At 41.2% G+C, this 20,938-nt stretch overlaps 1 protein-coding gene across 6 annotated transcripts in view; it reads right to left on the reverse strand.

Moving 5' to 3' along the window:
* Positions 1-20,938, reverse strand: part of RB1CC1 (RB1 inducible coiled-coil 1) — a 387,073-nt gene that overhangs the window by 30,887 nt on the left and 335,248 nt on the right. For all 6 annotated transcript variants that reach the window (XM_030214384.1, XM_030214360.1, XM_030214376.1 and 3 more), the window contains 2 exons: positions 9,576-9,623; positions 5,502-5,560 (listed from right to left, as the gene is read on the reverse strand). In XM_030214384.1, the coding sequence (XP_030070244.1) occupies positions 5,502-5,560; positions 9,576-9,623 (107 nt within the window). The remainder of the gene's footprint in view (positions 1-5,501; positions 5,561-9,575; positions 9,624-20,938) is intronic.

Genomic DNA, 20,938 nt, shown 5'->3' on the forward strand with positions numbered 1-20,938 from the left:
GACCAGAATTGAACACAATACTCAAGGTGCGGTCGCACCATGGAGCGATACAATGGCATTATAACATCCTCACACCTGTTTTCCATACCTTTCCTGATAATACCCAACATTCTATTCACTTTCCTAGCCGCAGCAGCACACTGAGCAGAAGGTTTCAGTGTGTTATTGACGACGACACCCAGATCCCTTTCTTGGTCCGTAACTCCTAACGTGGAACCTTGCATGACGTAGCTATAATTCGGGTTCTTTTTTCCCACATGCATCACCTTGCACTTGCTCACATTAAACATCATCTGCCATTTAGCCGCCCAGTCTCCCAGTCTCGTAAGGTCCTCTTGTAATTTTTCACAATCCTGTCGCGATTTAACGACTTTGAATAACTTTGTGTCATCAGCAAATTTAATTACCTCGCTAGTTACTCCCATCTCTAAATCATTTATAAATATATTAAAAAGCAGCGGTCCTAGCACGGACCCCTGAGGAACCCCACTAACTACCCTTCTCCATTGTGAATACTGCCCATTTAACCCCACTCTCTGTTTCCTATCCTTCAACCAGTTTTTAATCCACAATAGGACATTTCCTCCTATCCCATGACCCTCCAATTTCCTCTGTAGCCTTTCATGAGGTACCTTGTCAAACGCCTTTTGAAAATCCAGATACACAATATCAACCGACTCCCCTTTGTCCACATGTTTGTTAACTCCTTCAAAGAATTGAAGTAAATTGGTCAGGCAAGATTTCCCCACACAAAAGCCATGCTGACTTGGTCTCAGTAATCCATGTCCTCGGATGTGCTCTGTAATTTTGTTTTTGATAGAAAGACGCGACATAGCTCTAGCAACCTTAAGCCCACTGTCCTGCGTATCCCACTGCACCAAAATAAGGATTTTCATGGCCTCATGTACATGAAAGGAACGAGGTGGGCATTGGTACCAGACATAATAGAGGGCACCGGACCTGTTCTCCCTGACGATTCAGGGGGTGAAATGGCCAAAACCTCAAAAGCCCTAATAATCAGGGAGGGAAGCTCTTTCCTGCGAAAAAGGTGGGCAGCCGTCAGGTCACCCCCTCCTCAGAAGGCAGGGTGACCTCATCTGCCAAATCCAATGATTCTGAGGGAGAGCCCGGAGACAAAACCGGGCCATCTGTGTCAGATAGCTCCTCGGGATCCAAAATCTCCACCCGGGGACGTTTTGGCAGGAAAGACTGAGAGGCTGCAGCAACCGAAGTTTGCTGAGGAAGAGACGGGGCTGCCTGAAGAGAAGCTCCTGACTTTTTCACAACAAAGGCATTGTGCATTAATAAAACAAAATCCGGGGAAAAAATAACTGAAAGGGACTCCCCTGCTCCCTCTAAATTGTTTTCCTCCATCGGAGCCTGTGCCAGAGAAGCGCAATGTGCCTCCTGTCTGTCAACCACAACGTGCGGAGCTGGTCGCACCTGAGAAGAAAAAATGGTGCCCGCCGACGTGAGCTGCACTAACTGCCCCGAGGAAAACGCCGAAACTATCCCCCGTGCTTCCAACTCACCGGACGACTGAGGGGAACCCCCGTTGCGCTGAACACCCGCTGTGGGCTGACGGCGGCACGACTCAAACTCCCCCGATGCTGCTCTCTGGACCCCACACCAGGAGCAGCTTTTAGCCGCCTCAGAAGGTATTGACATGCTCCACAAATGCCTGCCCCTCAAACAGACTCGGCAGCCCATCTAGCTCCTTCGTATGAATAAAGAGACACTTATCTTTTTTTTTTTTTTTTTTACTCAGGAGAGAAAGGCAGCACCCTATCAGGCCCACAGCCCCGGGCGAAGGAGGAAAGGTAGGGGAAGACTGGGAGGAACCTGGCACCACCAGGTGTACACCAGAAACCACAAACAGCCACTCAATCCCTGACTGTGCTAAACTAGCCCTAAAGGACACCAGTAGCCAGATCAAACCAGAGCTGCACAGAGATGTTCCTCCACCTGCTAGATAGAGAGAATACTGGGGTTTACTTGGCTACACAGGTCCACATATAGCAAATCTCGGAGGTTCTCTCTATCTCCACCTGCTGGTAGAGGGACACAACCCACAAGTCTCTGGATTGATCTGTGGGACGCTATGGAAGCTATGTTGATGTTACTGACATTTTATCATTACTACCTAGCGAATTTTACGCGTTAACAATGTTCAAAGTAAAACAGTAAAATAATGTTATTCAAACGATGTTAGAATTTCGCAGTCATATGGCCTAGAAGTCTCAACATCTGCCAAGCTGTGATCTGCTGAGACGCTCTGGCCATGGAAACTAAAGACAGAAGATTGTCTGCTCTTGCCTCGGGAAGACAGGCACGAGCCGTCTGTGAATCTAGCAGAGTCCTTATAAATTTGAGTTGCTGAACAGGGAAAAGGTGGGACTTGGGGTAATTTATAAAAAACTAAAGAAAAGATAAAGGAATCTTTTTGTTGTTTTTGATTTTTAGTAAAAGAGAAGAAAACTGAAGAAAGAAACCGGAGAAAATCTCTGGGAAAAAAACGTCCGAAGGCTCTGAAGCGGGGACAGAAGAGATGACAAATAGCTGCCTCTCTTCACCGTGGAAAAACGGTAACTGAGCAGGTCTCTCGTGCGACGGGCGGGAAGACAGCCGCGCGTGCGCAGGTCCTGTCAAAGCTTAAAGATTTTTTTGCTTTGAAAAAATTCCGTTTGTGGGGCCGCCATGGACGTCGACCCAGTTGTGAGAACAATCAGCCTGCTGTCCTCAGAGAAAATAATGTTATTCAAACGATATTAGAATTTCGCAAGTCACTGTGAATGCTCAAAGTGTACACCCCCAGCTTTAACACAGGCCTTCAGTCGCTTTGGGAAGTTCTTAACAGTCTTGTCGATCGGTCCCTGTGACAGACAGTCCCAGATCATCTGAAGTGCTTTCTTGACTTTGGTGATTGTTTGTGGCTTCGGGTGCAGCTTGTGATAGGTCTCTAACATTGCTCCCCAAACAAATGTCTACAGAAAGCTGGTACCCTGTTTTCTTTTCTTTTTTCAAATAATGGTAGTTTTCATTTTTGAATGTGTGAAAAATCACTGAGTGGTCATGCTAAAAAGTCTGTAAGTCTGCCATATTTAAAGATAATCTCATTCCACTTGGAACATAAATGCAGATAGTAACAACAAATAAAGCTGTAAATTTCACACTGAAATTCCAAGCAGTTGCTGAGAAAACAGCAGAAAAAAAACAAAACAAAAACTCTAGGGAGTTATTTTATTTTACCTCATCTGTAAGTAATTTTAATACTAGTGGAACCATGTCCGTTTCCTCAACAATGAAACGGGCCCTAGGAAGGCTGCCATGTAAGCTTTTTTTTTCTCTCTCCCCTGCGCTCCCCCTCCATGTCCAGCGATTCTCCTCTTCCCTCCCTCCCCTCGATGTCCCGCGATTCTCTCCTCCCCTCGATTTGTACCTGAACGTTCTCTGGCTGACGCTGGCTTCCGTTCCGTTCGTAACATCCCCCCTGAGGTCAGCTCGCCTCCAGCATTCCCTTCCCTCTCACTGTTCCGCCTTCTGATGTCATTACGTCTTGATGCGAGGGCGGGACAGTGAGGGGGAACGGAACGCTGGAGGCTGGCCGACGTCAGGAGATGTTACAAACCCAGGCAGCCAGACATGGAACGTTGGAGGTGCAAATTATTATATAGGATACTGTTTTTTTGTTGTTTCCTTTGTTCTCCTGTTTTTACTATCTCTGTTATATCCGTTTGCCAGTCTTTCCCCAGCCTCTCTCCATTTTGGCTTTCCCATCCCTATCATTTTACACACTTTTTTTTTTGCCTTTGTTTCCTCCTACCAACTTTTTCATGCTTTGCCTCTTCCCTATGGAGTTTATCTTTTGCTGTCATATAAAATCAGCAATTTAGTAAAAACAACTTCCCAATTTGTTATCATCATGGTAACAGAGGATTAGTACATGGAAGGGATGGGGGAAGGCAGTTTGGTAACCTTCTAGAACAAAAGGCCTGGCTGGAACTCTTTTACTTTGCTTTCCAGTAGCATTTCTTTACACTCTCTGCTCTATGACTGCTGGATGCAGGAATGTATGTGTGCAGTACTTCAGATTATTCCTAACTGACAAATTATACGTTAAAAATCAAGAAAAAGCACCAAAGGGCCTCAAAAACTGGAACAATGGTACAATCTTTAATAAAATGGACCCGACAAGGGATGTTTTGGCACAGAAAAGCATCTGCCTCAGGGGTTAAACCAGTATCCTTTTTAGTAGAAAATAAATATCACAAATTGTCCTTCTAATAACATGCCTGAATTGGCAGCAGATAGTACCAGACGCAGAAAGGTGCAACGGTGGTTTCCAAAATATGCATACTTAAAGGAATTCAGTTTCCCTTAATTGTAACAATTTTACTTGTAAGTAGCTCTGAAGTACTAAGTTAATCTAAATATTTTTAGAGTTGAACTATTTTTTGTAAGACAGCAGAAGCAATTAATAACATGAGCTCATTTTCAAAAGAGAGAAACTTCCAAAAAGAGGCATAAATCTGCATTTGGACATTTTTCTCACAAAAATGTCCAAATTGGTATTTTCAAAACCAATTTTTAGACGTTTTCTATGAAGTCCGTCAGAAGTGCGTTGAAATCACAAGGGAGCGTGTTAAAGTTGGGATCTGGGCGTTCCTACAACTTGGACACTTTTCAGCCATAATGAAACAAAACAAAACCGTCTAGGCCTAAAACAGACGTTTTGAACTAGACCTGTTTTTATTTATAACGAATAAGGCACAAAAGGGTGCCCTAAATGACCAATGACCACTGGAGGGAACTAGGTGTGACCCCCCCCCCCCAATGGTCACTGACCCCTCCCACCCCCCACAAAGGTAAATACAAATATGATTTAGCAACCTCTATGACAGCCTCAGATGTTAGAGCCAGGTCTATTAGAGAAGCATGCAGGTCCCTGGAGTACTGAAATGGGCAGTGCAGTGCACCATTGAGTGGGGAAGTCTGGTCCCTATTGCCCTCTGTCACATTTGTGGTGGAAACCGTGAGCCCTCCAAAATTCACCAGAAATCCACTGTACCCACATATAGGTGTTCACCCATAAGGGCTATTATGTACAGCTGTGGACAGTGGATTTTGGGTAGGTTTTCAAGGGCTCAACAACAAAGGTGAGATGTGTACCTGGGAGCATGTTTTTTGAAGCCCACTAGGGTGCCCCATTTATCTCCTGGGATGTCTGGGAGACCTGCCTACTAAAAATGCTGGCTCCTCCTACATCCCAATGGCTTGATTTTCTATGTTTTTCACTTGGACATTTTTTTTTTAATGGACCAAAAAACAAAACGTCCAAAGCACAAAACCTTGTTAAAAATAGTATTTTCAAAAACAAAAGATAAACATTTTTTTTTTGAAAATGAACTTCTTTCTTATTCAGATTTTGGACATTTTTTTTGCACAACGTCTAAAGTCGGACTTAGATGTCATATCGAGAATGCCCCTCCATAAATACTTACTCTCTGATGGCTATTTTTTCGGAATGCCTTGACGACACTGAAGACATACTTTGAGACATCTGTAAAGGATTATAAATGAAAACAAATGTCAAGATATTCTTGTACCGTTTTCGTAAACACAAATATAAAAGTACAGTAATTCATAAAAGTGACAAAAAAACATATAAAAGGGCAATTATATAACCTAAGTGCTCACATTTATGTGGGTATGTGTGCACTTACATATGCTAGTATACCACCAGATTCTATATAGTGCAACTTAAATTGCACGAGCAAATCTGGTCATATTCTGGATTTGGGTGCACAACTTAATTAGCTTAACAAACCAATCAGTGCTGAAAATTGCACTTAACATGCAATTATTGATATTAATTGGCATTTATTATAGTTTACATGTATAACTGTCTAAGTGTATTCTATAAAGTGATGCACATAAATTCTAAGACCATGATCTGAAAAGTGGGCATGGCCATAGGACAGGCATGGGCGGTTCATGGGCATTCCTTGAATTTATGCACAGTGTTATAGAATATGCCTGTTTAGTGTGTAATTTAGGCATCGGCAATTACACCAGGATTTCATTGGTGCAAATGGCCACCACTAAATACAGTCGCAAAAAACGGGCACTGGGCGTTTTCTATTAATTACGCCTAGATTTAGGTGTATTCTATAAACCGTGCCTAACTTTAGGCGTAGTTTATAGAATAAGCCCAGGCAGGGTTTTTTTGGTGCTTATTTTTTAGGCATGATATATAGAATCTAGCCCATAGTGCCTAAGTGCTATGCTGCAAATACCCACTTCACTTAGGTGTACACAGGGGGAGCATGGGTGGGACACAGGAATTACACATGGCACCACTGGCAAGTGTGTCTAAATGTTAGGCATGTTGATAACTGGTTATGCTAGTATTCTATAAACAGTCTAGAACAGGCTCCTATTGAGTGCCCACCCAATGCCCTGATATAGCATTGCCTTTCTAAAATGAATGCTATATAAATGACCCTGATGTTGCATAATGCACAGTTTAATGAAGGCCATATAACACAAATGAGTTTAAAGAAATATGGGCAAGAGAATTGTTTACTTGTTTTTTCTTGATGCAAGTATTGCCATAACATCAGCAATTACCAAAACATCATCCCTCAAGACAGTGTTCAATCACCACTACATCTGGAGACTTGGCACAACTGGCTATAGTTCTGCACTGTTCACACACTGTGTATATACTTAATCACATAATATTATAAAACAAATTTACATTGTCCACAATGGGAATAGTGAAGTGGGGGTAAATTATGGAGGAAAAAATAAAGGAAAGTCATCTCTAATACATGTTGTACTCTGATACCCTGGTGGACTTAGAAATTATGGGGTCAGTATTCAAAAGCATTTATCTGGATAACAGCACCTGCTATCCGAATAAGAGTTGCTGGTCAGGAAGTTCAGAGGCATTACCCAGATAATGCACCTGAATATCCTTATAGATTGCCTCAATACTATATGGACAGTGCTGGGGTGAAGCGTGAACAGAGCCAGGGCAGACCCTGAACTTATCTGGATTGTTCAATGTTCAGTCTACTACCTAGCTACCAGTACAATACAGGGCTAAATTTAAATCTCTATGTCTGATCTTCAAGGCTCTTAAAGGAAATGGACCCAAGTACCTGAAGAACAGATCACCCTCTACATACCTACAGGGACACTAAGGTCCTCCCAAGGAATATTCCTAACCACACCCTCTCCAAAAGACATTACATGATGTGATAACCACTAGCGAGTCTTCTCCGGAGTAGTCTCCACATTCTGCAACGCACTCCCTGCAAGGCTCTACTTAGCACAAGACTATCTCTACTTCATGAAGCAGGTGAAAGCTTGGCTCTTCAACCAGGCTTTTAATGGAACAAGTAACTAACCTGTTTGCCCCCCCCCCCCCCCCCACACACACACAAGGAGTGACACTCCTACCCTAGCTGAGATAATATTTAATCACCTCTCTGACCTCATGTGCAATTTTCTTTAAATGAGTCCCCTTATTTTCTAACTCCTCTTACTCTCTTACCTATTTATATGTTCCATTTTTGCTTATACCCTGTGCTGTCTATGAAAATGTTTTATGTATTGCAATGACATTTTAAGTAGTATACTATGCCATACTTTGTATTGTTATTGAATATTTTTACTGCTGTACTTGTCTATTGCTTATATTTGATTTCTTACTGTACACCGCCTTGAGTGAATTCCTTCAAAAATGTGGTAAATAAATCCTAATAAATAAATATATCTAGATAACTTAGGACAGACAGACGTCATTCAGATAGTGGACTGAATATTGCCACTATCCAAAGAAGTTTCAGTGCTGATTACTTTATCCAGATATTCAGCACTAGCCACTATCCAGATAGTGGCACTGAATAGCCCCTTCAGGATTCATCAATATTTCTGAGGCAAAAAGCAGTAAGTTTACTGAACAGCAAACATGTTCTCTTCCCCCCCCCCCCTCATTTCCTCACAAATCAGCCAGAATAGTTGTACTTTCTTCTGTTATTACAGAGCAGTACAGCTCACAAATAGAATCCACCCACCTACAATGGCCCCACCTGAGCCTATCTTTACAGCCCCCGGTGGTCTTGCAGACAAACAGCAGAAGTGATACCCATTCGCTCCTGCCCATTGCAGTTCCTACTTCAAAATGGCTGCCATGACCTCTAGCAGTAGTCTCGTAGTACTTCGGTAGTACAAGGCTCACACTAAAGGTCGCAGAAGACATTTTGAAGTAGGAACTGTGATGGGCATGAGTGAGTGAGCACCACTCCTGCCCTTTGTCCGCTGGAGGGGGGGAGGCTTAAGGGGGTAGGGAGCTATGCTCAGGGAGGAGAGTGTATCTGAGTGGGGGGGGGGGGGGGTTGGGGAGAGCAATAGTCTGGGGGGGGGGGGGGAGAGGGAGAAGGGGGGCAATGCTCTTTGGGAAAGGAGACCACAGGACTTCAAGGTGTTACCCAAAAGTTATTCAGGCACCAGCTGATATTTAATGCTGGTGCCCAGACAGCTAACTGGGCAACGGATAGGACTGCTTTTCATGTGATCTTATTTGCCCAGTTAGCTGCCTAGGAACTGGCAATGAATGTCGCCAGTGTCCGGATAAGTGATAACTTGGCCCACAGACCAATCTGGCTCTACCTGGAAAGTGCAGGAGTGGTGAGTGCTGATATTCAGCAGCAGTATCCGGTTATGTGCTGCTTAATATCAAAGGATAGCCAGGCAAAAACAAACCAGGTAGAAGCCTCCCCTGTTGATTAACTGCTTTGATCGGGCCCTATGCTCCTTAAGATACCAGGTACCAGATAAATCTTAAAAATACAGAAGTGCCTAGCACTAGAGAAGCATAGGGGCACTCAAGTACTCAATAGATGCCAAATGACCTGAAGATCACTGAAACAATATTCTAGAAACCAAACAATAACTTCTGGGGCACTGATTCATACAGCCTAACAATCTTCAGATATCAAAGGAGATGTAAAAAATTATAAATAACTTGTACTGGTATGCTGAATTTATTTTTCTTATGCAGTTACTCAGAAAACAAAAAGAGAACTTTGAGAATGGTCAGGAATGCAAGATGCATTCCTTATATATGATTCTATAAAACCAGGCACACTCCATTCTGCCCAATGGAAAAAGACCTATTATCCAGAGAACTTTCATCCCAATGGACAGGAATGGAGAACCACTAAATATTTCACACACAATTAATGATAGTTTCAGGGCATTATACTAATTACATGCAAACTTGTGCCTTTTATTTCCAATATATGCAACATTAATCTGTCATAAGTTAAAAATGATTTAAAGATTATCAAATCTCAATTTTGAGCACATATACTATAATTTAATGCTCTCTCTAACATATATTGGGTACTTAAGTGCCATAATGAAAATATGTTGCTACTGTTTCAACTTTCACCTGCTCTAACGTCAAATAATTAAGCTTTGCTGCTTTTACAGAATGTTTTAAGTTTACAGTTTCAGTATTTGCATTAATAAAATTGGAACTTCTAACTTAACAATCTTCTTACCAATCTCTGATTCAGTCTCTTATTTTCTTCTTCCTTTAACTGTAATGTCTAACAAAAAAAAAAACAGAAAATAACTTATTTTGCTGCTTGATCATTTATATAAGTAGTATTGAAATAATTTAAAAGTACATGATTGAGAATTTGTCCTACTACCAATTTTTCAAGGAAATCACAGAGAAATATAAGTAGTGCATATATGCAATATATAAAAAAGAGAAATTATATCTTACCTGATAATTTTCTTTCCTTTAGTCCTACCAGACTAGTCCAGGACAAGTGATCTATGTCCGTTGACCAATAGACGGAGAGAGCGGAAAAAAAAAAGTAGTTCCAAGTGATTTGCCCCTAAAAAGTATCACACACCCACGGAATTCTCAGTATTTCAAATAGCCGAGCAATGGTGCTCACAATGATACTGTCTGTTATGACCAAACAGTTGTGGTAGGAAACGCCTCAAGTCAATACCAATGTTAATCATGTAGGCATATATTCTACAGATATGTAATGAAATCACAGAGTCTGGAGATGCAAAATTTGTGACAGAAAATGCCACATTCAGCCAATATCAATTCCAAACTGGTACGTATCTGAAGATGCAAATCATGGAGAATCCAATGATACCTGTGAATGTAAAAGAAGAGGAAGAAATAGTGCCGAGTTCACATAAAGTTAAATAGGGAATATTTCTAGACTGATGTGGTAAGACTAAAGGAAAGAAAATGATTAGTTAAGACATAATTTTTCCTTCCTTTTCGTCCATACCAGACCAGTCTAGGACACATGGAATGTAGCAAATAAGTGCCCAATAAGGGTGAGATCAAAAATCCAAGAAAAAAAATTGTCCTGTATATCCTTCTGACAAAACACAGGGGCAGTCTCCAATTGACTAGAGATACGAAACTTGGGTTTAGAAAAGACAGTCCTACCAAACTAACCATCTGAAGGATAGTAAATGTACCCTGCTGAGAGAAAGGTGACTGATCTAACAGTATGGGAGAGGAGCTATGGACCCTAAGAAGAGAGTTGAAGCAGTTCTTTTGAGAAAGAAGCTGCAGCATTCAGTCTGAAAAGAAATCTGATCCAAGTATCTTGAGAAGAGAGATGCTCTAAACCGCTTGAGAAGGGAGTTGATTTATTCAAGCTAGAAGCTGATTTATTCAAGCTAGAACAGAACTTACTCCTTCAGCCTGAGGAGAGAGCTGATGCATACCACTTCTGTCAATAAGTGAGCTAATCCATTCTGCCAGAGAGAGAGAGAATCCAGTTAGGTAAAGAACAGCTGAGCTGTTCAGCCTGAGAAGAGAGTTCATGTATAGAGCTGAGGAGGGAGCTAAAGTGTCCAGCTTGAGAAATGGTAAAAAAGCTGATCTAATCAGCTTATGAAGAGAACTGATCTAGAAGGCCTGAGTTGATCCATTCAGCTTGAGAATAGCACTGATGTATTAAAGTAGAGAAGAGAAAGAAGAGCTGCCTCATTTCAGGGTAAATAATGAATGACTAGCCATTTGACTAGAAAATAAAGCCAGACAACTGGACCCAAGGAGTCAATCTATTCAGTTCAATAAGAGAACTGAGCTGATCAAACTGAGATGAGCGAAGCAACTCTTAAGTCTAGATTTGGGCTGAGTCTCTTAGCTAAGAAGAGAACCAATATATTCAGGCCAAAAGGACAACTGAACTCTTCAGGCCAAAAAGAGAGTAACAAAGACTGAGAAAACAGCTGAGCCAGGCAGCTGAGAAATAGCCAACTATTTAGACAAAGAAGACAGCCAAACCAATTAGATTTGAAGACAGCAGACTATGAAGCTCGAAGTGAGTGATATTATCTCAAAAAATACTGCTGTTAAGGCCAACCGGCAAGAGACAAACTCCCAACTGCTTCAGGTAGACCATTAGAAGACAATGTCATGAAGACAAAAGAGCTGAGTGCAGCAGCAAAGGAGAATAGATGAGCAAAAGATTACTGATTACAGGAATGCTAAAGAAACCATCTGGCAGATTTGCTGACTCTACAGCCCAGCAAGGGATGTATCTGTGCTATGAAATAGATCAGTTTGCCATGAGATCTGGCTCTGAGAGCTAGGACAGTCAGAGGATTGAAGGTTAGACAGGCAAAGTATGATATGCTAGCAAATGTGTCGGCACCAAAACACATCACCATAGGGTTATAAGGTGCACAGCGTTTCCCAGTTGGCAGTACAACTGATCCCTTTGCCTAAGCAAGAAAGGAATGATCTTCATGTTCCCAAAACAGGAGAAACTATACCTTACTGAAAAATACATGAGAGAGAAAACATCCTTACCATTTAGCCTTGAGGATGCTCCATTGTAAGTTCAGCACAGGAAAGGCGGGAAGAGGTACTCAGCACCACCGAGTCACCCGATCTCCAACCAGTCATTAAAGTATTACTAAAAATTCCATGGTTGCACAATATCTTTTAGGGGTAAATCACTTGGAGCTATTTTTTCTCTGTCTCCATCTGCTGGTTGACGGACATAACCCACGTCCTGGGCTGGTCAAAAAGGAAGCCCTCTAATATCTACTGTTGTACTGTAGGAAAACTCAATTAAAAAAAAAACATTTTCTTCAGAAAGCTTATTTGGTTAATATCTTTCTACTGGCAGAAGCATGCAAAGCTAAAATATTGTCATGACTGTCTGAGGTTCCAAATGAATAAATAAGCTTTGAAGACTTTATAATCTGTTGACTAGATATTTTGTAACATATCAATTGCTACTGGCATATTATTTTAAGACCAGCGGATTCAGTGTTCATTTAAAATTGGTTTAATCAAAATTATATCAGTAAATTTCATAAGCAAAAACAAAGATGCATGAGCACAGAGGAACGAAATGTACACTACAAGAAACAGAATACACAGAAATGAACAGCTGCGGATGATCCAGAGATCACGTTAATATCATCAGTAACAGAGAAGGATGGAGATATTTACAGCACAGTGCATTACTAACAAGATTCCATATTATTTGTCAAACTAAGCACCTATCTGACCTGTGCTGGTACATGTGGAGAGAAACTGTCATACTGCCCACATTGTGCAGAGCTCATTAGTAATTTTTACCTGTAGGTTTTGAACTGATTTTTAAAGGGAGAAGTATGTACATAATTTCATTTTGGAAAACTGTTTGAGGGTAAAGTTCCCACAGACCTTTGAACCTGTTTTTTTTTCCAGTTACTTTGTTAGATCAAAATGAGTACTTTTGAAAATCCAAAACTGTGTATGTTGTGTTCTGTCCTGACCCAACCCCCATTCAGGATCATCTCCACTAGAATGTGGGTAAAATATGCATATTATGAAACAATGCACATACTCTTACCAAGTGGGCAAATTTCAAATAACCCATTTCAGCAGGTAAAACAATAATTTACTGGTGGAAATGGCTTTGGAAATTGTCACAATACCCAGGGTGTCATTTTACCATACAGAGGTACTATGACATTCTCTGCTTTATTTTCTATTCCTTCTCAAACAATTCCTAACATTCTATTTGCATTTCTGGTTGCTGCTGCTGAACATTGAGTGGATTTCAACATATTGTCCACAAATTACCATCAAATTATCCCAACTGTCTGTACCACGCATCTTGGTCCCTCAGCTATATGGCAAAGCTATATTGTAGAAAATTTTTAGCATCCTATCTAATAATGTTCTAGTGCATGTTTGTTAGGTGTATCATTAGGTGTATTTGAATTCCTTTGCTGTTAAATGTGTATATTTTTGATACTGTTTCACGATAGTTCTATTATTAGGTTTCAATTTACTGTTTTTAAGTTTACCTCATATTGTATTTATGTTTATTCTTGGTTATTTTACTATTATGTTGTTAACAAAATTGTAAGTTTTATGTTAAACTGTACCTGCTGTTCATTGCCTTGGGTGAATCACTTCATAAAGGCGGTTAATAAATCACAATAAATAAATAAATAATGATGCTTAGATCCTTCTCTAGGATGGAGAGTCTTAAGGTGGAACTTAGCATCGTATAGTTTTGTTTGGGCTATTATTCTTATGTGTCTTACTTTGTACCTCTCCACATTTAAATTTCATTTGCCATTTGGATACCCAGTCTTGGAAGGCCCTCTTACAATTTCTCACAATCGACATTTGATTTAACAACTATGATTAATTTTGTGACTTTTGAAAATCTGATCACTTCACTTGATCTCATTTCCAGATCATTCATACATATGTTAAAGAAGACTGATCCTAGTACAGTTCCCTGGATCATTCCACTATTAATCTTTCTTCACTGAGATAACTGACTATTTGGCTCTATTCTATGAGGATCATTTTTGAAAGAGAAAAACGTCTAAAAAGTAGCATAAAGAAGCATTTGGATGTTTTGCTTGCCAAAACGTTCAAATCTCTATTTTCGAAACCTATTTTGCAGACATTTAGCTATGCATTTCATCTGCAGTCTATCTAAATCACAAGGGAGCATGTTAGGGTGGGATTAGGGTGTTCCTAACACTTAGATATTTTTCTTCCATAATGGAACAAACTCAAGATGTCCAGGACTAAAACTAAGATGTTTTGAGCTAGACCTGTTTTAATAACGACTAAGCCACAAACAAATTGTCCTAAATGACCAGATGACCACTGGAGGAATAAAGGAATAACACCCTCTTACTCCTTCAGTGGTCAATGACCTCCTCCCACCCCCAAAGAAGGACCATTAATGTGCTTCTTCCTCTTTGGGGACCCCGCGCTCCTTTTCAAATCTCTGCACTGATGTTACCTGGATTTGTGGGACACAAAATCTATCCATCGTGTCTCTGACCCTAATGGACAAATTCATGTGCGTTTCTGGTGGGCATATGTCCGGAAAAGGGCAAAGAATGGTGAAAGAAAAGCTGAAGGCAACTGGAAACAAGATGGTGGACATACAGCACATGGAACCAGGGTTTCTGCTCAACAATTGCAGCAGCTTTCTGCTACAGTGGGTCAAACACTAGAGCCAAAGTTTGTGCAACTTTCAGAACTAATATCTAATCTAGAGGCCAGCCTGTCTGACACCATCTGAAGGGCAGGAGAATTGAAACAGCCAGGTGTCCATGTTGAAAGATGCAGCTCCCCATGCGGAATCAACCCTTGAAGCCCTGGAAAAATAGTTGTGTGAACAGATGGAGAAATTTGAAGACCTAGAAAACAGATACCAGCGCTGCAATTGCACCACCAAATTGCACCAAGATTGTACCAAGATAAGTGTTGTACAATATATGTATATTTGCAACTTATGATTATGTACTGTTTTGAAATCGAATACTGTATCAGTAGGAACAATTGCTTTGCAAGGACGGTTTTGATCCAAATATAATAGTGGAGTTTTTTTTATGACTGATGATTATTGTGAGCCACCTATATATTGAAGGCTTGCCTTACAGATAGGTGTGTCTCCTTTTTCATCGAGGTCTTTTTTCTCCACTTTTAATGATTTGAGCGATCCTTTTGATACAGATAATTTATGTAGAGTTTGATATTTTTTGATGTGGAAGTATTTTGTTCACCATCTGACAGGTGTAGGTGGGATGGATTTTTTGATCCGCAAGACTGTCTGTTGTACCGCTCGTCAGATTTTTCGGGATACTTGAGGTCATTATGTAGGGGTGAAATTAAATTTACATGGTAAAGATCTAATACTTGTGGGAATTTATGGTCCAGTCCCAAAAAGAACCGACCTTTTATAAGAAGGTACTGCAGGAATTCTGCCATTTTCTGGGCTTGCCACTGATAGTAGTGGGGGACACAAATATGGTACTAGATCTTTCTTTAGATCGTTCGGCAGATACATTTTCCACTCTTCCTACTGGCGAGAATGAATTATAGGCCTTTTGTAAGGCACTGGGCCTGATGGACCCTTGGTGTCTCCCCCCCCCCCCCCCCCCCCCCCCCCCCCCCCCAGGAGCGTGATTGCACTCATACCTCAAGAGTTCACCACATGCCCTCTCACCTAGATTATATTTTGGTGGACAATACCTTATTTCCATGTGTGTTGTCAGCGATGATAGGACCTGAGGAAATACTGGATCATGTGATCATTTGGATATTTTATGAAACAGGCCTCTATTTTACTCAAAAACCAGGTTGGTGATTTCCTATTTATATTCCTCAGGAGAATTCTTAGATTATCTGCAGGCACAGTGAAAAGAGTTTAAGCGGCATAATGAGCAAAACTTGAATGATCCTGCACTTTATTGGCACACGGGGAAAGCGGTGATGCGGGAGACTATCACTGCCTTTGTTAGAAAATGCAAGCACATGGCACAGGGCATAGTGATACTAGAACGTAAATTACCTGCAGCTAAGAAACCCTATGTTGCAAGATCGACTCCCTCGGCTTATGATACCTTGTAGGCCACATGCATACAACTTAACTCATACAAAAACGAATGCACAACCCTCTCAACACTCTATAGAAAACATAATTTTTTTACTATAACAGATTGGGGAAATTGTTGGCCCAAGTGACCAAGACATGGGGTGGGTCATGGTATATTCCCACAATCCGCACTTCGGGGGGGGGGGGGGGGATGGACAATTACATCTAAAATAAAAGAAATTGCAGACACATTTACTAATCATTTCTGTGAATTATATTAACAAGACTCCTCTCCACATTTTTCTGCAGCAGCACAACAGTATCTGACATGCTCGGGCATGCCTCATTTGGCTCCAGAAATTCAGTCACAACTAAATGACCCCATAACAGTTAAAGAACTGCAAGAGGCTACTCAGAATCTTAGGTTGCACTCAGCCCCTGGACCTGATGGCTTCATGGGAGGATATTAGAAGATGCTCTCTTTACAGCTTTTAGCACCGTTGCAAGATTACTACGAAGCAGCTGTAGCATCAAGGAAATTCCCAGCCCATACCAATACAGTGTTGTTTACCCTCATTCCCAAACCAGGTAGACCACAAGAACAACCCAGGGGCTATCACCCCATATCATTAATCAATGTATACATTAAAATCCTCTCTAGAATCCTGGCTTCTAGGTTGGCGACAGTATTGCCAAAGATAATACACCATGATCAGACTGGATTCGTAAAGGGACGTCAATCAGTTTTAAAAGTTTGCAAAGTGCTACTGGCCATGACATACTTTAAGCAGAAGGATAGCCCCTTATTGGTGGTGAGCCTGGAGACGGAGTGTGCTTTCGATTGTATGAAGTTGTCGTTTCTCTATGAAACTTTATCATAACTGCGTGTTGTGGGATGGTTTTATAGACAGGTAGAGGCTCTCTATACAGATTCCCAGGCAGCTCTATTGATTAATGGAGTTTGCACAGCCTCATTTCATATTTTGTGCGGCACACACTAGGGCTGCCCTCTTTCACCCCTACTTTTTCTTCTCACATTGAAGCCATTGCTGTGTAAGATTAGGAACACCCCTGAGATCCATGGAGTGGCGATCAAATATCAGGTCATTAAATTCCTTGCTTTTGCTGCTGACATTGACCGAACCTCAGAGGTCAACTGCTCAGCTTCTGGTGCTTTTGTCTGAATATGGTAGCCTTTGGATACTTACAATCCTTTGAGGAACTAATTGCTAAACATAACTTTCCGCCTGGAGATAGGTTTACCTATTTCCAATTAGCTCACTATTAGGCATATTTGCAAAGCACTTAGCCTTCCAAAGTTCCATAGAAACCTATGGAACTTTGGAAGGCTAAGTGCTTTGAAAATATTATGTACGACAATTGCCATGGGAAGATCTGTGTGAGGATGTACATGAAACACTGAATGAAGCTCTTATATTAAGTTAATAAAATATGGTACTTTGGCCTATCATCACAAATATTTGCAATACTTATCAGACGAGCTGGACTATACCCGTCTGGCATGCCAATGGACAGCTGACTTAATGGTACCTCTTGGAGTTTCTCATATCCAACACAATCTTCATTCAACAAAGAGCTGTACGCCCAATGTGTTGTTGTTGGAATTACAACACAGATTTGTGTTATGCTTATTCGTTTCACCTTATCATGCTAGCAGAGCCAGAACTGCAGCTACAGGGTGCTGCCCCAAATGCAACTACAATCCTGTGACCCTGGGCCACGTTTTGGTCCTGCCCAAAGATCCAGAAGTTTTGGAATCAATTTGGATGGATGATAAAGTCACAATGGTCCTTCTATGTTAAGCTGGATCCTAGGATGTTATTTGAGGACTATGGTTTATCTTCTCCCATCACCCCAGGACTGTTAGGATTTCTCAGACGCCTGGTACTTTTGACAAAAAAGGTCATTTTATTGCATTGGCGAGACTCCTGGGCACCGACCTTGTCTACCTGGCAATCAATGATCAACTTACTCTCTCTCTCTAGAGAGGCGAGATATTGAAGACATATCTTAAGCTCAAGGTAAACGTCTTCAACACAGATGGGAGCCATTTTGGTCCATGGTATGTCCCGCAGCCGACTCTTGAACTGAATAGACTTTGATTGACTCACATTTCTGCTGTGCATAAAAATGAAGGGGGAGGGAGGGGGTTAGGTTGGGGGGAAGGGATTATCGAGTTATGCTGATGGTTTATCTTGTTGAGTACACACTACTTGTACTGTTGATTTGCTGGCAATTGAATTTAATAAAAAGTGTTTTCACACACACAAAAAAAATAATACAGAATAAATGAGAAGGTGGGATGGGACTTTCAGACCTTCAGACTTACACTGTTGCCTGTCATATGCATTTTCCACACATTTTCCAAAGGTGTGATATCACCTTTGAATTCTCTATAAGTGTGGACCTCTCGTTGGCTTTCCTTATGCATACACAAAGTAGGAGCCTTCCTAAGTCACTGAAGCGTCATCACTTGATGCAGCCTTTGCAATGGGCCTGGCAAATCTGTTCACAATGTTTTCATCTTCTGGTCCATTCCTCCAAATATCTACCTATAGTGAGTAATGCTGACTTTGTCCTGGGCAAACTGAACGCATGCTTTACATATTGGCTGGACAGAAGTTTAACCCACATTAACTGTTTGACAAATGAGGAGGGCTCTTACCTATGAGGAGCTATGGAGAGCGTATCATTTCCAGCCAACGGACTGGTATCCGTACATGTATATGCAGGAGCACCATTATGCTTCTTCTCTGTTACAAACTCATCCCTCAGCTTTTGATGATTCTTGACTGATGCCGGCGGTCACCAAAGGCTTGGTGGGCCTTTACTATGACACTTTGAAAAAAACCAAGATAACTCCACCTGCTCTATAGGGTGATGGCCCTCTGGATTACCGATTTTGGATATCAGCCTATTAACATAAGCTTGCCAAGAGCCCCACTATTAGTGGAAAGTATCCCAACTACAAGAATTACATTACAAGTTTCTCTTAAGTATGTACATTCATCCTTCGTGAGCCAAACAGATGGGCTGCCTGACTGATGGTTCTTGTATAAAATGTGGTGCACCTGATGCTTCATACAAACATTGCGTATGGTCCTGCCCTTCAATCTCCCATTTCTGACAGCCATTATGGACACATCTGACAACCTGTTAGCAGAAGGCTGGGAGTAGGGTGTTCCTTAGAGCAGCAGGCGACTCATCCCAGATAAAGGAGGAGGCTCCTAAAGCCTGTCAAGCGCTTTGGGGGAGTGCAGGCTGTTTGAGAAGGAGAAGCCTGACCCTGGGAGAAGGAAGACCCCTTTCTAAGAATCACAGCTTTGGATATAGTGGGGTGGCACCACGGACCCTGAGGCAGTCAACGAAAGTCGGGCCGTGGCCAGTGAATTACGACTACAGCTGTTGAGATAAGTGCATCTTAGAACCTTTAAGATAACAATCAGGTTCAAGTTTGAGATTATAACATCTAAGAGGTTTTTCAGCCTATGATGAATGAAAGGTGGCTCCCTTAAGTTGGGTGACTAACAAAGGAGCTTTCCTTAGCATTTGAGGCTTTTCCTCGTTTAATTACAACACATCACGTACACACAGTAATTGGATAGCTTTGTATGCTTTATCGTGAACAGATATTGATGATAATCCAAGCCTTAATTTGATATTTAGAGGAATGTTTCCATGTCAGTGGATGCCCACCCCAGAGACCAGTCTCCTGGATAATGTGTCCACTATCCCAGAGGGCCCCAGCTTGACAGGACTTTTTCTCCGTAAAGCTTTTCTCATAGCAAAACGCTGCATACATTTGCAGTGGACTTATGAAGAAACCTCGACCCTGGCACAACGGAGATGACATATGCATCAACTATTGCGCATGGAAAGCCTGTCAATCAACTCAGGCAGTGGTTTCTTAAACTCTGGATGACATTTATGGATACCTTGATTGCTCAAGTGTGCTCCACCATTTTAAATGACTTAGAGTTGTAATTATGCCTATATTTTATGTATTTACATTCTTAATGTGGGATTGGAAAGGTGGGGTTGGGGGATGTTGTTGGGATTTTGTTACTGTGTGCTTTTGCTTCACAGTTTACATACTGCTTCATTTCTTTTGTGTACTTGTGATTTTGGATGATAATAATAAAGACATTGAAACATAAAATACAGAAGAAATGTGTGTTTATTTCCATGGGTTGAAAACAAGCACAAACACATTTATGAGGGACTTTTACTAAAGACTAACAAGTTATCTGCAATAGGACCCATTTTGTTCCTATGGGCTTTGCAGCACATAACATATGCTAATCTTTGGTAAAAGATGCCCTATCTTTGCCATTTTAGAAATATCAATGTATAATTTTCCGGTGCTGTCAAAGAGATTGTTTGACTTTTTTTTTTTAGGGTGGGAACCACTAGAGGATTAAGAGAGCAACCTCCTCTAATCCCTTCAATGGAGTACTGCTCAATAGGAGCAGTTTACCAAGTTCTACAATTGGTAGCAGAAGTAACTCCCAACATCAATCTTTTAAGGACACAGACATCTGGTCCCCTTGCCATGCCCAGACCACATCCCTTGCCATTTGTATGAATCTGAGTTTGATATGTGCATATCCTGGCTTTGTAAAATGGGGGCTTAAGACGTTTATGCAAACTAAAAGTTTACGTGCCAGTTTATGCATGTCTCAAACATGAATAGCCCTTCTAAAATGACTATCAGAGCTTGGCATAAAACGTATAATTTTGTTAAAAGCATAACAATAGCAAAATGACCAAATATAAGCACAAAATCTATGAGGTAAACTTGGAGACAGGCAAATTGAATCCCAATAACAGGAATAACATAGAAAAAAATGAAGACAAGTAAAAATCATATTGCATATCTAGTCTGCCCATCCAAGTTATCTACTATCTCTTCCTCTCCCTTAGAGATCCTATATACTTGTACCAACCTTTCTTGAATTCAGATACAGTATTTGTCTCCACCAACTCACCATCCTGAATGT

Source organism: Microcaecilia unicolor, chromosome 1 (assembly GCF_901765095.1).
Source record: "Microcaecilia unicolor chromosome 1, aMicUni1.1, whole genome shotgun sequence".
NCBI classification, from domain to species: domain Eukaryota; kingdom Metazoa; phylum Chordata; class Amphibia; order Gymnophiona; family Siphonopidae; genus Microcaecilia; species Microcaecilia unicolor.